The sequence below is a fragment of the Aethalodelphis obliquidens genome, unplaced genomic scaffold (genome assembly GCF_003676395.1).
Source record: "Aethalodelphis obliquidens isolate GAN/ISIS:26980383/991018 unplaced genomic scaffold, ASM367639v1 scaffold56, whole genome shotgun sequence".
In the NCBI taxonomy this organism is placed as follows: domain Eukaryota; kingdom Metazoa; phylum Chordata; class Mammalia; order Artiodactyla; family Delphinidae; genus Aethalodelphis; species Aethalodelphis obliquidens.
In genome coordinates, this window is record NW_020838000.1 from 11,469,357 (window position 1) to 11,485,290 (window position 15,934).

At 36.3% G+C, this 15,934-nt stretch overlaps 1 protein-coding gene across 6 annotated transcripts in view; it reads right to left on the reverse strand.

The window, feature by feature from the left end:
* PIK3R4 (phosphoinositide-3-kinase regulatory subunit 4) overlaps positions 1-15,934 on the reverse strand; it is a 73,643-nt gene that overhangs the window by 43,790 nt on the left and 13,919 nt on the right. For all 6 annotated transcript variants that reach the window (XR_003428616.1, XM_027086604.1, XM_027086602.1 and 3 more), the window contains 3 exons: positions 14,146-14,280; positions 12,338-12,559; positions 7,257-7,430 (listed from right to left, as the gene is read on the reverse strand). Coding sequence is in view for 5 of the 6 variants with exons in the window: in XM_027086604.1 (XP_026942405.1) it covers positions 7,257-7,430; positions 12,338-12,559; positions 14,146-14,280 (531 nt within the window). In the remaining variant the exon portion in view is untranslated. The remainder of the gene's footprint in view (positions 1-7,256; positions 7,431-12,337; positions 12,560-14,145; positions 14,281-15,934) is intronic.

A 15,934-nucleotide genomic window follows, 5' to 3' on the forward strand; every position in this document is an offset into this window, starting at 1 on the left:
GAACAAACAGAGGAGGTAGAACCAGGAGAACAGTACAGGTGGTGACTGTAGTCCTGGACCTCTGACCATGGCAGCTAAGCCTGCAGCCCCAGAGAACATGGTAGCAGCAGGGGAGGTGTACACATGACTCTGCCCTTCCCCCACAGCAGCAATCACAGGTAACTGGGCAGGAACAGCAGTGGGGCCTGAGACCCCATCCCTCCAGCCACAGAGGCACCCACAACTCTGGCCCCCCCCACCTCCACCCACAGCAGCAAAGCCCTCGAACCTTACAATTCCAGACATGGCAGAGATGCCCATGCAATCCCAGCTCCACCCCATCCTCCCCCTCACCCTGTGACAGTGGAGCCTGAGACTCAGAGGATCCTGGACATGGCAGGAGAGCTCACTATCCTGGTGCCCCAGGCAATGACGCCAGCAACACTGGCAGCAGCAAAGCACCAACAACACCAGAGGCACAAGAAGCACTAATGAGGTCACAGGGCGACACCTCTAACAGAGGCAGTGGAGGGTGGAAACTGTAGACTCTCAAATATAACCAGAGGCAGCTCAGGTAAAAGAAATTAAAAACCTGTGCTGTCGGGCCACTTACTGGAAAACAAAGAGAAAGACCTCTAACTTCCAACCTGTTGAGTCATTACAATCAAGTAGAAAGGTTTTTACTACTTCAAAGACACAGGAAGAGGAATAACTCATCAAGCACCATGAAGAACCACAGTAACACTGTACCACAAAAAGGAAATGAAAATTCTCCAGAAACTGAAGTCAAAGAATACTGAGATCTGACAGAGAATTCCAAATAGCTGTCATGAAGAAACTCAACAAGCTACAAGAAAACTCACAGAGACAGTTCAATGAGCTCAGGAATAAAACTAATGAACAGAAGGTACACTTTACCAAAGAGACTAAAACTCAAAAAAAGAACCAAACAGAAATCTGAAGCTGAAGAACTCAATAAACGAGTTGGAGAATGCAATTAGAAAGCACTGGAAATAGAGCAGACCATATGGAAGAGAGAATTAGTGAGCTCAAAGATAGAAAACTAGAAATCTAAAAGTAGAAGAAGAAAGAGAAATAAGATATTTAAAAACTGAGGAAATTCTACAAGATCTATCAGACTCCTTTAGGAAGGACAACATTAGGCTAATAGGTATCCCAGGAGAAGAGAAGGAGAAGGAAACAAAGAGTTTATTTAAAGAAATAATAGCTGAGAACTTCCCAAGTCTGGGGAAGGAACCAGATATACAAGTCCATGAAGCTAAGAGAATACCTAATTACCTCAATGCAAAAAGACCTTCTCCGGGCTTCCCTGGTGGCGCAGTGGTTGAGAGTCCACCTGCTGATGCAGGGGACACGGGTTCGTGCCCCGGTCCAGGAAGATCCCACATGCCGCGGAGCAGTTGCGCCCGTGAGCCATGGCTGCTGAGCCTGCGCGTTCGGAGCCTGTTGCCCCGCAACAGGAGAGGCCATAACAGTGAGAGGCCCGAGTACCGCAAAAAAAAAAAAAAAAAGACCTTCTCCAAGACATATTATACTAAAATTGTCAAAAATCAATGACAAAGAAAGAATTTTAAAGGTAACCTACAAAGGAACCCCACTCAGGCTACCAGCAGATTTCTCAGCAGAAACTCTACAGGCAGGAAGGAATGGAATAACATTCTCAAAACACTGAAAGATAAAAACTGTGACCCAAGAATACTCTAGCCAGCAAAGTTATCACTCACATATGAAGGAGAAATAAAGAGTTTCCCAGACAAACAAAAGCTGAGGGAGTTCATCAACACTAGACCTGCCATCTACCAGAAACAAAAAGGCAGAAGTAAATAGAACTTTGAGTAAGGTGATAAATAGACAGACTCAGAAAATAGCAACTCTTTATAAGAACAGGTTTTTAAACACTTTATTATAGCATAATAAAGGAGGTTAAAGGGGGGAGGAAAGAAGAAAAACTAACTATAGCTACTTCAATTTGGTAACAAACTCACAACATAAAAGGGATCGTTTAAGACAACAAAATGACAAAGAGGGAAGCGGAAAAGGACAGAACCCACAGAGGTAAATGAAGATGCCAGTAGAAAAAGGATTATTTTACCTATGCGATGTTTTATACAAACCTCATGGTAACCACAAACGTAAATCTAGAGCACAGACAGGAAACATTAAAAAAATGAGGGGGCTTCCCTAGTGGCACAGTGGTTGAGAGTCTGCCTGCCGATGCAGGCGACACGGGTTCGTGTCCCAGTCTGGGAAGATCCCACATGCCGCAGAGCAGCTAGGCCCGTGAGCCATGGCCGCTGAGCCTGCGCGTCCGGAGCCTGTGCTCCGCAACGGGAGAGGCCACAACAATGAGACGCCTGCGTACCGCCAAAAAAAAAAAAAATTAGGAAACTGAGAAAAATATCACAGAAAACCACCAAACCAAAATGGCAAACAGAAACACAAGGAAAAAGAAACAATGAAGATATAGAGCAACCAGAAAACAAAAGATTAAATGGCAGTACTAAGTCCTCATCTCTCAATAATCACCCTAAATTTAAATTGGTTGACTTCACCAATCAAAAGACACAGAGTGGCCAGATGGATTAAAAACAAGACTCAGCTATATGCTGCCTCCAGGAGACTCACCTCAGCTCTGCAGACAGACACAGGATCAAAGTGAAGGGATGGAAGATGACACTCCAAATTACAGCCTAAAGAGAGGGAATGTAGCCAAACTCATATCAAGTAAAATAGACTTCAAGCCAAAAAAAGGTAACAAAAGACAAAGATGGACAGTATATAACGATAAACAGGACGATTCATCGAAAAGACATAACAGTGATTAATACACATATATACACCTAACATAGGAGCACCAAAGTATACAAAACAATTATTAACAGACCTAAAGGGAGAAACTGACAGCAACACAGTAACAGAAAGGGCTTTAACACCCCACTTACATCAACAGGTAAATCATCATCCAGACAGAAATAAACCCACACATGTGGACAACAAAAGAGCACAGAACATACAATGGAGAAAGGACAGTCTCTTAAATGGTGTTGGGAAAACTGGACAACTACATGCAAAAAAGTGAAACTAGACCACTATCTCTCACCATACACAAAAATTAACTCAAAATGAATTAAAGACCTGAAAGCACACAACCACTAAAAGAAAACATAAGCAGCATGCTCTCTGACATCAGTCTTAGCAAAAATCTTTCTAGCTATGTCTCCTCGGGCAAGAGAAACAAAAGCAAAAATAAATAAATGGGACTACACCAAACTAAAAAGCTTCTGCACAGCAAAAGGAACCATCAACAAAACAAACAGACAACCTACTGAGTGGGAGAAGATATATGCAAGTCATATATCTGATAAGGGGTTAATGTCCAATATATATAAAGAACTCATACAACTCAACAACAAAAAAACAAACAACCTAAACAAAAAGTGGGCAGAGGAGCTGAACAAACATCTTTCCAAAGAAGACATACAGTTGGCTGGCAGACATATGAAAAGATGTTCACCATCACTAATTATAAGGGAAATGCAAATCAAAACTACAATGAGCCATCACCTCTCATCCGTCAGAATGGCTATTATCAAAAAGATGAGAAATAGTAAGTGTTGGAAAGGATGTGTAGAAAAGGAAACCTCATATACTGTGGGAATGTAAACTGGTGCAGCCACTGTGGAAAACAGAGTGGAAATTTCTCGACATTTAGAACTACCATAAGATCCAGCTATTTTGGGGTATTTATCCAAAGAATAAGAAAATACAAATTCAAAAAGATATATGCACCCCTATGTTCACCATAGCTTTATTTACAATAGCCAAGATATAGGAGCAACCTAAGTGCCCATCAATGGATGAAGATGTGGTATAAATATGCAATGGAATATTACTCAGCCATTAAAAAAAGGTGAAATCTTGCCATTTGCAACAACGTGGATGGACCCTGAGTGTATTATGCTAAGTTAAATGTCAGACTGAGAAAGAAAAATACCATGATTTCACTCATATGTGGAATATAAAAAACAAACAAACAAAAAAAGTAAAATAAATGAACTAAACCAAACCAAAGCAAGCATATAGATACAGAGGACAGAGTAATAGTTACCAGATGGGGAGGGGCAGGGAGGAGGGCAAAATGGGTAAAGGGGATCAACTGAATGATGATGGACAGAAACTAAATTTTTGGTGGTAAGCACACTGTAGTGTGTACAGAAGTAGAAATATAATGTTGCACACATGAAACTTAAATGATATAAACCAATGTTACCTCAATAAAAAGTAAATTTAAAAAATAAGAAATGATTAAAAAAATACTATTTCATGCTAATATTACATATAAATAGGGGAAGAGAAGAAAATTGTTCAAGATATCTGTCTCCAAAGTTCTCCCATTTCCAATTCTTCTAACTACACATGGAGGTGGTTTTGATTATTTCATAAACACCCTGCAGCCTCTGAGATGGCCAACAAGGGAGGGCTGGTAGTTTCCCTCTCACAACAGAGAAAATGAGGACTGGAAAAACCATTGAAAAACCTCCAAAAAAGAAATAAACTCAAGATGACCTGGCGGAGTTAGGCACTAGATGAGGCTGAATTAGTGGTCCCAATTCTTTGTGTTATCTCTGTTATACAGTCACTCTTGCCTGGTGCTCATGGTGTACAAAGGGTACTTCTCTCGTCCCTCCCTCTTGTCTCAGACACAGTACCTGCTCTAGCCAATGGAATGTCAACAGATGTAACACAAACAGAGGCTTGAAATGTATGGCAGAGCTAGGCTTCTGCCATCACCCAGAACATAACCTGGGTGGTTGCTGCCCCTCCAACCTGGGCCCCAGAATGAGACAGATAAACCACAATCACCACAGGCGTCTGGGAGATGCAAGGCCTAAAGCAGAGCCACCCACTGAGCTCACAGATGCATGCTGAGAACTTGACCGAAGGATTTACTGGGATTTTGTGGTTGATTGTTGTACAGCATTATTATATCAGTCAGTAGCTAACTGATACAAAGAACCTGCAAGACTCCAAATACAAGAAACCAGAATCGAGGATTTCCTATAAAACATCCAATACATTTCCAATTATCTGGGGACAAGCAGATGGAAAGGTGAGTTTTCACAATGTCTAAGTGGGAAGAGTGTAGTTTTTAATCATGATAATCACCACCACCACAATTCCCTTTAAGAATCACTACAACAGGCTAACCACGCATAAAGACAGAACAGAGATGCATACAGTTTATCACTTGTTTTAAGTAAGTAGGTGTTTCTAAGTTATTAAAAACTTTCTTCTTTTAAATAGTTCAAAATGCCAACAAATGACTATTTGCTTGATTTTTCTCAGCAAGGGTTTTTTTCCTCCCCACAGCTAGTACCAAATTCAGTTCCAGTTCTAAGAGAGCATCACACCCAAGAAGTTGTACCACATTAGGTTTATTCTATATCTAAAGATAATAATTTATTTTGATACTAAACTTAAGATACATGAGGACCCCATATGTTCATCCTGTGACCAAGGACTAAAACCCATAGGACTCAGAAAAATTTCTGCAAAATTTGACAGGAGGAGTAAAAAACTATCTTTTATGATAATTTTTGCTTAAAAATGGATGGACATCCATTTTGCAGATAAATAAAATGCTAGTTATATGCCATATTAAATCTCAAAAATAATTTCCAAATAATTAGGCAACAGAAGGAATGTATTATGTGAAATTAGAATATACAAGCACATATTTATATACAAAGGATTTTCATTAGAATGAAGAAAATCAAAGTCGAAAGCAAGAAAAACTCGACCCTTAGGAGGTAATGCCACTTTCACAGGAGAAAAAAAGAAAACACTGATGTGAGAATTCACACAATAAGAATGAGCAGGAAAATATTCCAGGCAGCAAGATATGTGTGTTAAGATGATACATTTTCTCTTTAATATTATTATGAAAAGGGGTGCTTTCTACATCTGCCTTACACTACACAGGATAAGAAATTCAAAAAACATTCTAACATCTTTCATTATATTAATAATTTTTGTTTCCCAAGCTATTAGCTCTTTTAAAAATTAAGAAGAAAACAGAGATGACTCCCTCAAGGTTTAGCACTCTGCAGCTTACACAAAAAATCAAAATCATTTCTGTGTAATAGAGATTTTTATCATGATTATGTTGCCAATACTCAAAACTTTTCTATTAAATTTGTCATTTTTTTAACATAATCATCAAAAAATTCAAACCAAATTAGTGTTACAAACTAAAAGAATGATTATAAATATTAAGAGTACAAAATAAGAAACCTACATATACTCAGATTTCCACAAAATTTTTCTTTTAAAAAGCTACATTCATGCCTAAAAACTTCCAGACATTTTATACCTCTCTACTATCTAACCATCTAATTTCAACTATCAAAATAAAAACTCCTTTGTCTTTTTTCTCTGAGGATTGCCTCAAGAAAAACCTATTAACCAAATCTAACTAATTCTGGCTTTCTATAAATTTTCTTGGCAAAGCATTCAGCAGCAATAAAGTATTTTATCTAAAAATGCAATTTCCTAAGATTTCATGTCTTCTCAGTACAAAGCCAACTTGCAATCTTATCAATACATTGGTTACTTTCTTAAAATGAAGTGTTAAGAAGACTAAGAGCTTCTAATATTTTTAATTTTACAATGTGTCACATGTACCTGTTTGCTCTTATTCTGAATTTTAAGTTGATGGACCTAGATAACTGTTATAAAGGTCAAGGAATTAATTCCTTTCATTGTTTAATAAAATTACTAACAGTAGTAATGTCAATACTACGAATGCTTAACTGGAGATCAGTGCAATGACAGAAGTCACAGACAATCCTCCACATCCAGTTTCAACTTGATTAATGGTCAAGTGTCCAAAAACATAAGCTGACTCTTCAGAGCAGTTAAATACTTAATGCACATTGTGTTTCAAAAGAAAAAAAAATCTTCATTTTTCAAGGATCATCAAGACTTAACTACAGATTGAAACAAAGGTGTATTTCCCAACCTGGGCTGGAGGGCCAGTGCTCCTGTGTGTGTGCCTACGTGTCGCTCACATACATACAAGCATGCAGGCATAAGCATGCACATGGGTGTGCACACACAGACACACACACAACAGGGACAATGAAGCTGAAAATCTCACTCTAGATTGCCTAGAAACTTTACAATGCCCTATCAGTTGTTATTTCTCTTACCACTCCCTAATTTTCCCATCCTAATTTTGAGAAACAAAAACTTACCAATATCACTGGCAAATTCATAGACATGGGGTTTTTGCAGCAGCCCTAACTGGCACATACAGGTAAGGGCATTAAGAGCTTTCACAATAACAAATTCCTCAGCATCACTAAGACCTTGTTGCAACAGGGGTTTGAGAATTGAGGAGCTTTGCCAGCCAACATAGGCGGCAACACCTGAAAAAGAGAAGCAATATTACATGACTGTTTTATACCTGAAAGTACAAATGCCATTAAGTAAAACAATAAAATTAATCAAAAGTCAAATATATCGAGCAACAATCCAGGCAGGGACGCTGCATTTCCTACCCAGCAAAATAGATGAAAAAGACCCACACCAATGCAAATCTGCAAGAAATTCTGCGGCACCAAGGGAAAAAAAGATCCTATGAGCTTACAGAAAGAAAAATACAGATTCCCTAAAAAGGAAGTAGAATCAGACTGGCATCAGATGATCTTCAGCAGCAATGTAGGCTAGAAGACAACAGGGCAAGACCTTCAAGGTTATGGGAGAAATTTTATACCCAAACTGTCAATAAAATAAGAAAACAAAAATAAGTCATTTTGAGACATGCCAGGACTATGTGTGTTTACCTCCCATGCAAACATTTCTAAGAAAGTACTTAGGGATGTACTCCAGAAAAATAAAGAAAATGTAGAATGTACAAAATGGTAAATATAACCCAGGAATTCAATGGGGAAAAAAGGATAATAGCTAGTAAAGAGCTAGAAATTAATCAGCCCAAATTAGACCTAAAGGTCAATAAACTTCGAAAATGTTATCAAGAAGAAAAATGGAACAGACTACAAGCAATAGATAAAACTGGTAAGAAAGAAGCTAGATAATATAAAGTGAGGAAGGTATATTACTTTTCTCTCTAAAAGGAAAACAAAAAACTCTGAAACTCCATGACAAACAAAAAAGTTGTTCAAGAAAGTCATAGTGTAAAAATGACATAAATTAAAATGTGCATTTAGTAGTTTGCAGACGATAGAAAAAAGAATCCTTGATGCTATAAACATTCTCATCAAGTGATAAAGGAGTTATGGCATTAGAATTGTGGTGAAGCAGTTATAAATATAGTGCACTACTTGGCTCTAAAGTCAATAAAAGTTACACATTCTTAATCATGTAAATTGTTTTGAATTGTCAGAATCAGTCTATACAAGCACAAAAGACTTTATTACAATTACATAACAGAATGTAAATATTATCAACTATGAAAATGCAATTGTTGAACTGTCAATTAACAATTAGTTGAATTATTAACCAACAAAAGAATTAGAATGGAAGAAAAACGAAAAGAAGGAAGGGAGGAAGGGAGGAAGGGAGGCACTAAATTTCTTGTAGTCCAAGTCAGAAGTAGACCAATAAGAAACAGGTTGAAATATTTAAAGTTATAAAAACAACAAACTAAAGATCTACATCTCAAAACAGAGGCAAAGGGGGATTGGGGTATGATATGAGTGAGTTAAATCTTCATGTGGCATACGAAAAAGTCAAGAGATAAAGTGTAAAGTTGATAACCCTAAAAAGAGTAATATGAAAATACTATTTAGAGACATGGCAATAATCACCTGAAGATATCAAACCAAAACCACAAACCAGAGTAGGTGCCTCTGGAAAGTGCAACTATTGCCTTCCATACTTACTTCATATATTTTGAGTGATCTGCAAAAGCATATTTCCACTGTATTGAGAAATAATTTTAGAATTTTTTTTCTGTAATAAAAGAAAAAACGCTGTCTAAAATTCCAGTGGATTATATTTAAAAACTTTACAAACTAAAATGTATAATGAGCTAAAATAGCTCAAAATATTTTGGAAAAGAAGATTGACATCTGGGAGCTTATTCTACCAGATACTAAAGTTGCTTATAAATATATAATAATTAAAATATAATATAGCTATAAAAAGAGTATAATATTGAGTACAGAAGTAAAAAAAATCGATGGAATAGGATATTTAGAAAAGTAACCCTAAAACATATATGCATGCAACAGGTGATAACAGAAGCTTCACAAATCAATGGAAAATAAATGAAATGTTTAGTAAATAGTGTTAGGAAAATTGGTTATATTTCTGAGAAAAATTTAGATTTCACCTCATACCACAGCCCAAAATAAAGATCAATTAAACAGTTCATATTTTTATGTGAAAAAATAAAGCATTAAAACAAAGCAAAACAAAACAGACATGCCCCCAACAAATTATTAACCTAATTCTGAAATGGGAAAATATTTAAGCACAAAAGTAAAAAAAAAAAAATCACAAAGGAAAAGATCAAATAGACAACACTAAAATTATTTTAAAAGACATAAAAAATAACAGTCAAGTTATTTGAGAAAAGTGCCATAGAAAAGATAAAAAGTTATTGTTTTTAATGTATATATAAAAGGCTCAGAAAAAAATCAATAAGAAAAGCATAATACCATCAAAAAAGGGGCCAAAATAATAAACTAAAAATTCAAAGAGTAAGAAACATGAATGAGTAATCAACATGAGAAATTTTTTTCACCTTCACTGATAAGCAAATAAATATACACTAAAACAAGTCATTGCTTTAAGGTACCAACAGGCAAAGGTTGACTGAAGCCTATTCCACACTGGAAGGCTGTGCAGTACTATCAAACAATGCTGATCAGAGTAGTAAATGATATAATCTTTTTGAAAAGCTTATAAAATGTGTCAAGTTTTAAAAACATGTTCATATTATTTAACTCAGTAATTAAAATTTCAGACTTCTAGCCTAAGAAAATAATCAGGCAAATATTTATGTAAATAATTATGTGTATAATATATGGTTGACGAAAGTTAAAACAATTTAAATATTCAAAAGAAGAGTTAAATAAATTTTGATAAAACTGTATAATGAAATATTTCTATTAAATTATGGTTTCAAAGAATTTTTAATGACATGAGAAAATGCTTAGAATATACATATGTTCCTAGAAAAAGGTTTAAAAAATAACAAGACTAAGAAGTAATATAATACATACATAGCACTTATGTGCCAGGCACTATTACATATGTTAATTCATCTTATCTTCGCAACAGCCAGTGAGTTAGGTAATATTATTATTCCCATTTTACAGATAGGGAAACTAAGACACACAAAAGATTAAATGATTTCCCCTAGAACCACAACCAGTAGGTGACAAAGCCAGAACTTGAACCCAGAAGTCTGTCGCCAAGAGTGCCTGCTCTTAGCCAGCACACGACAGTGCCTCACAGATGGCAGAACGGGACGATGGGTGGAAGGAGAAGGCAAGGATGACCCATAGGAAGAAAAAAACAAAACATTAACAGAGGCTGTACGTGGGCTAGAGGATTGGAGGGGATTTGTCTTCTTCAAGAATTTTCCAATTTTTCTACAGGAAGTACATGTTACTTTTATAAACAAACAAAAAATCAATGAAAATTATTTTAAAATGAAAAAAGAACTAACATAAAGGCCATTTTTCGGGCTTCCCTGGTGGCGCAGTGGTTGAGAGTCCTCCTGCCGATGCAGGGGACACGGGTTTGTGCCCCGGTCTGGGAAGATCCCACATGCCACGGAGCGGCTGGGCCTGTGAGCCATGGCCGCTAAGCCTGCGTGTCCGGAGCCTGTGCTCCGCAACGGGGGAGACCACAACAGTGAGAGGCCTGCATACTGCAAAAAAAAAAAGAAAAAAAGGCCATTTTTCAAAATACACATGAATTAACCAATAGATGAAGTTCCAAGAACCACCTTTTCCCAAGAAAAGAAATAAAAATAAGATTATTTGAAAGAAGAGAGCATGAAAGACAGAAAGGTGTGAGAAGCATACTGTATTTAGAAACTGAGTTAGATGGAGTCCAAGATGGAGGGCTGACATGAATCAATAAACTAATGTAAAAATTAAAAACAAACTAGAGATGTCTGAAAAGAGGAGGTACAGTAATCTCCAGTTATAACAAAGCAAGAACAGCAATTTCAAGGCTTTTCAAAAGTAGAAAGTAACCTTTTCTCCAAAACATTACACAATAATATTCGTAAAAATAGGAATACTGTTGCTATATGAGTTTCTTTCCTTTTCTAATTTTTTAGGAAAAACATCCAACAGCAAACCTTTTAGCAGTTACTTTCCCAGATTATTGGAAATCAAAATCTAAACTCTATTACAGCCTTCTGCTACTACACAAGAAAGCTTGGATACCTGCAAAGCTTTCCAGTGTGCAGAACAGTCTTTAAATCTTTTGAGTTAATAGACAAGCTTTATAATCATGTGTAAAATGATATAAAAAGGGTTAGTGGGTAATTTTAATAATATGGCTTTAGCATATAACATTTCATAAATGACCCAAACTAAAACTGAAAAGGTCAGTACAATCAGGTGGAAAATGATCACTTATTACTCCAAAAAGAAAAATATTAAATATTGTGTCAAACATGACAATCTACCAAAATAAAGTCTATTTCTTTCTAATTTTGAATCTAAATGCAAGAGGAGTCATATGCATATAAAATACAAGATGTCTCTCTTCTTTAGATAAATCTGAAAATTAAGAATTGCAAAATTTTGAAAAAGTAGGAAAAAAGCTGATTAATTTTTCACAAATTTTCAGTTTACAAAAAGCAAAGCCTATAAGCTTTAATTCTTTCTAATTAGATTGATTTTCAATCATAATTATACTTTGTTATTCTCCGATTGTAAAAGTGATGCATGTTTACTATAGAAAATTTGACAAACATGAGATAATAATCACTGTTCACATCTTAGTATATTCAGACTTGTTATTGTTACCTTTACACAACTGGGTTCAGTCATTTTAATAATATTTCATGGTACTTTCCCAGGTCATTAAATTTTCTTTCAAAACATACTTTTTAATGACCACATGGTATCCCTTTATAAGGGTATATCAGCTTTATTAACCAATCCCTTTATCAACTAAGATACTTCCATCAACCAAAAGCAGCATGAAGACAGAAATACCAGGAACTCATTTCATTACTAATAAAATTTGGTAGTACTGTCACCTTTCAGACTGCATGAAAGTATCTGTTTGAGAAGATAATTCAAATCTTAAAGATAAATTTAAAAACAAGCAAAAAACATACCAACTATACTATCAAAAAAAGCTCCACGCAGATGCCAATCATTTTTATCATTCAGGAAAGTGATCATGTGGGACAATAAAACATCATTGGCTTTCTGACGTCCAAAGAATACACACAGCCGTGTTATTCCATTTTCCATTAAGGTTTGTTTCACGATATTTTCAGGGTCACTTAGCAAAGTGACAACTTTCTGCTGGACCATTTCATGTAAGGCTTGGAGCTCTAAAAGAAAGGAAAAATATGATCAATTTTCTTTTCTCCAAACATATAGACCCAGTCTTTCTCACTCCTTGGAGAAAAGAGAATGATTACAGAAGCCACCAGAGAAAGTCTATAATTACTAAGTTTTTCCACTACTCAAAGCTCTGAAGGATAGTTGGGAAAATGAAATATAGATTGAAAAACATCCTAATAAGCAGATGCCACAGGCATGGTTACTATCTCACTAGTTAATTTATAAGGCTCAAAGAAAACCTATGGGGAAGCACCAGAGGGAGATCATACTGCTCCAATAAGATCAACTTAATCAAGGACTTGAAATTACTGGACTGGTTCAGGATATAATCTGATGGTACAGGGCAATCCTTTGAGAAAGCATTTTTAAAGGTTGGTTAATTATATTTTAGAAAGCCAGAAAATACATTGCAAGTTCTGACAAGCCTTTACATGATCTAGCCACTGCCTTCTTCTCTGACCTTATCACCTACCTACCCTCCCCTTTTCATTTATTTATTTACTTAGCTGTTTGTCTTTTCCTTACTGAAACAATCTCAAGAGCAGGGATCTTTTCTGTCTTATTTACCACTATATCCCTAGTGCTTACAGCAAGCACACGAATTGCCTGATGCAAAGCTTATGTTTAACAATTATCTGCCAACTAAATGAATGAGGGCAGCCACTGTCAAGGGAAAAGGCAGTCTGAAAGGCACAATTCTATGTTCACATTAAGAAAAACTTCAGATTAACTCCCCAAAAGTTTTAATGCCTAGCTTCATTATTTAAAAGGTCCAATTACATGGTTATAGGATGTAGGACAGTATTATTTTCTAAGTAATTCCGTGAAAAAAAGTGAGGATTTCCTTTGTGATACATCCTTCTATAAGTTTAAAATTATTCCAGTGTCTTCAACTCCAAATAATATTTGCTGCATAAAATGATCCATTCTAACAAGTAACTGAGACACTACAGTTGTCTATAGCATAAAAATCTGAAAAGTAGACTTCTCTAGTTTTTCTGAACTAGAAACATCTTGAAATAGATCTAAGTACATTATTTGACTTCTAAATCTTTAACATAATAAACATTCATTAAAAGCCTGTTAAAAGCTGTGTGGATGTAGAGAAACTTGAGGCAGGGACTCTGACCTCACAGAATTTACCATCACATTGCTCCTTTACAGTAAAAGGTGTGGGTTCTGATACATAAATCATAGGTAGTATGAAAGAAACACAGTTTATGACTGAGGACACTCAAAATAAACTCACATAAGGAGAAAAGGTTTAGATTCTTTGGCTATGGTGTTTCCAATGTTTTTTCCTTTTATTCTGTAAGAATTATATAATTCAGCTAGCTTTGCTTTTGACACAAACCAATTCTGGCTGAAAAACTACTGAGCTTAGAATCTGTGGTGACAAGTTGGTCATTTTCTGGCTAGATAACAATGTATAAGAGTGAAAGAGAACAGTCAGACAGCAGAATCCTTCCCTCTATAAATCTGGTATTCTTTCATTTTACATTAAAATTGTAAGTGAGAGTTTGTTGCAAGTTCACATCAGCAATTCATTCTAAATAACAGAAAATCATACTACCTGTGTCATAATTTCCACTGGGATGTGTAACTTCATCTATTTCTTCACTATTTGGGTCATTTTCCATACTGAGATTTTTCAACTGTACTAATTCCAGGAATCTCAAAGCTGTTTCTGCCAGCAGAGCTATGTTTTCTATAAAAGGAAGAAAATTCATAATAATTATAATCATAAATGTGTGTAATACTTATAACTTTTCTTCCCTAAGTCTTAATACATATAAATAATAATCATTAAGACTAAAGAAAAGCAGGACTTTTCAATTTAGCACTTAACCTAATCAGACTTTTAGTAACTAATCTCATAATCGACAACTATACCCAAACTACCTGTTTTAATAATAAATCATAAGCTTCTTTAAAAAATACAGAAATGTACAACATGATAACTATAGTTAACGTTGCTGTATGGTATATATGAAAGTTATTGGAGTAAATCCTAAGAGTTCTCATCACAAGGAAAAAAATTTTTTTTTCTTTTTTTTTTCTTTTTATTATATCTACATGAGATGATGGACGCTAACTAAACTCACTGCAGTAATCATTGCACAATATATTTAAGTCAAACCATTATGCTTATACCTTAAAATTATACAGTGATGTATGTCTATTATATCTCAATAAAACTGGGAAAAAATACCAAATAGCCCAAAATATAGCACTCAAAACATCTGAGGCAAAAAAAGCTGAATACTTCCACAAAGACCTACCTTTTAAACAGTTTATCAGGTAAGAGATATGCAGTAGGCTAACAGAGAAACACATTTTCACATTAAAATCACAGATCAAGCTGGCCTTTGGAATCACACAGACCCTGGCTCAAACCTTGACCCTGGGGGCTTCCCTGGTGGCACAGTGGTTAAGAATCCTCCTGCCAATGCAGGGGACACGGGTTCAAGCCCTGGTCTGGGAAGATCCCATATGCCGCGGAGCAACTAAGCCCGTGTGCCACAACCACTGAGCCTGCTCTAGAGCCCTCGAGCCACAGCTACTGAGCCCACGTGCCACAACTACTGAAGCCCGTGCGCCTAGAGGCCGTGCTCCGCAACAAGAGAAGCCACCACAATAAGAAGCCCGTGTACTGCAACGAAGAGTAGTCCCCACTCGCCGCAACTAGAGAAAGCCCGCGCGCAGCAACAAAGACCCAACGCAGCCAAAAATTAATTTTTTTTTTTTTAAACCTTGACCTTGGCACTTACTAGCTGGCTGCTTAACCAATCTGAGTCTCAGTTTCCTCATACATAACTGAGTCACATCCACCTCAAAGAACCATTACCAAAGTGCATCAACCCTTATTGGACTGCTTTACAAGTGATACTCTGAGGTTCTTAGTGAACCAAAGCGCCAGACTGTTTTGTCACACTCCTGCAGTGATCTGTATCTTCTCCTTTCTCTCTGATCATCTATTAAGACTATTTATACTCCTCACCACTGTGAAAGTATCTACTTCTAAGTTCTGCTATCACACTTGCTGTTAGTTATATCTGCTCTTTGCTTATACTTTCCTCTTCCTTCCATTTTTATTTATTCCTGTGCCTCTATCCTTCTTCTCCTCCCACTTCCATGCTTCCTAATATACGACTATACCCGCAAAGACTGCACTCTTTTCCTTCTCAGCAGTGAGTAGCACTGAACATAAACTACCTTATTTTACTGATTCTAAGACTCACTTTTTCTTCACTTTTTAACATCTCCGAAATTGAGATGCATCCCACAATAACTGACATTTTTGAGTCTATTGAATACAGTGATTCCCTTCATCCTGGAGTCCCACGCCCCACTGCTGCCAG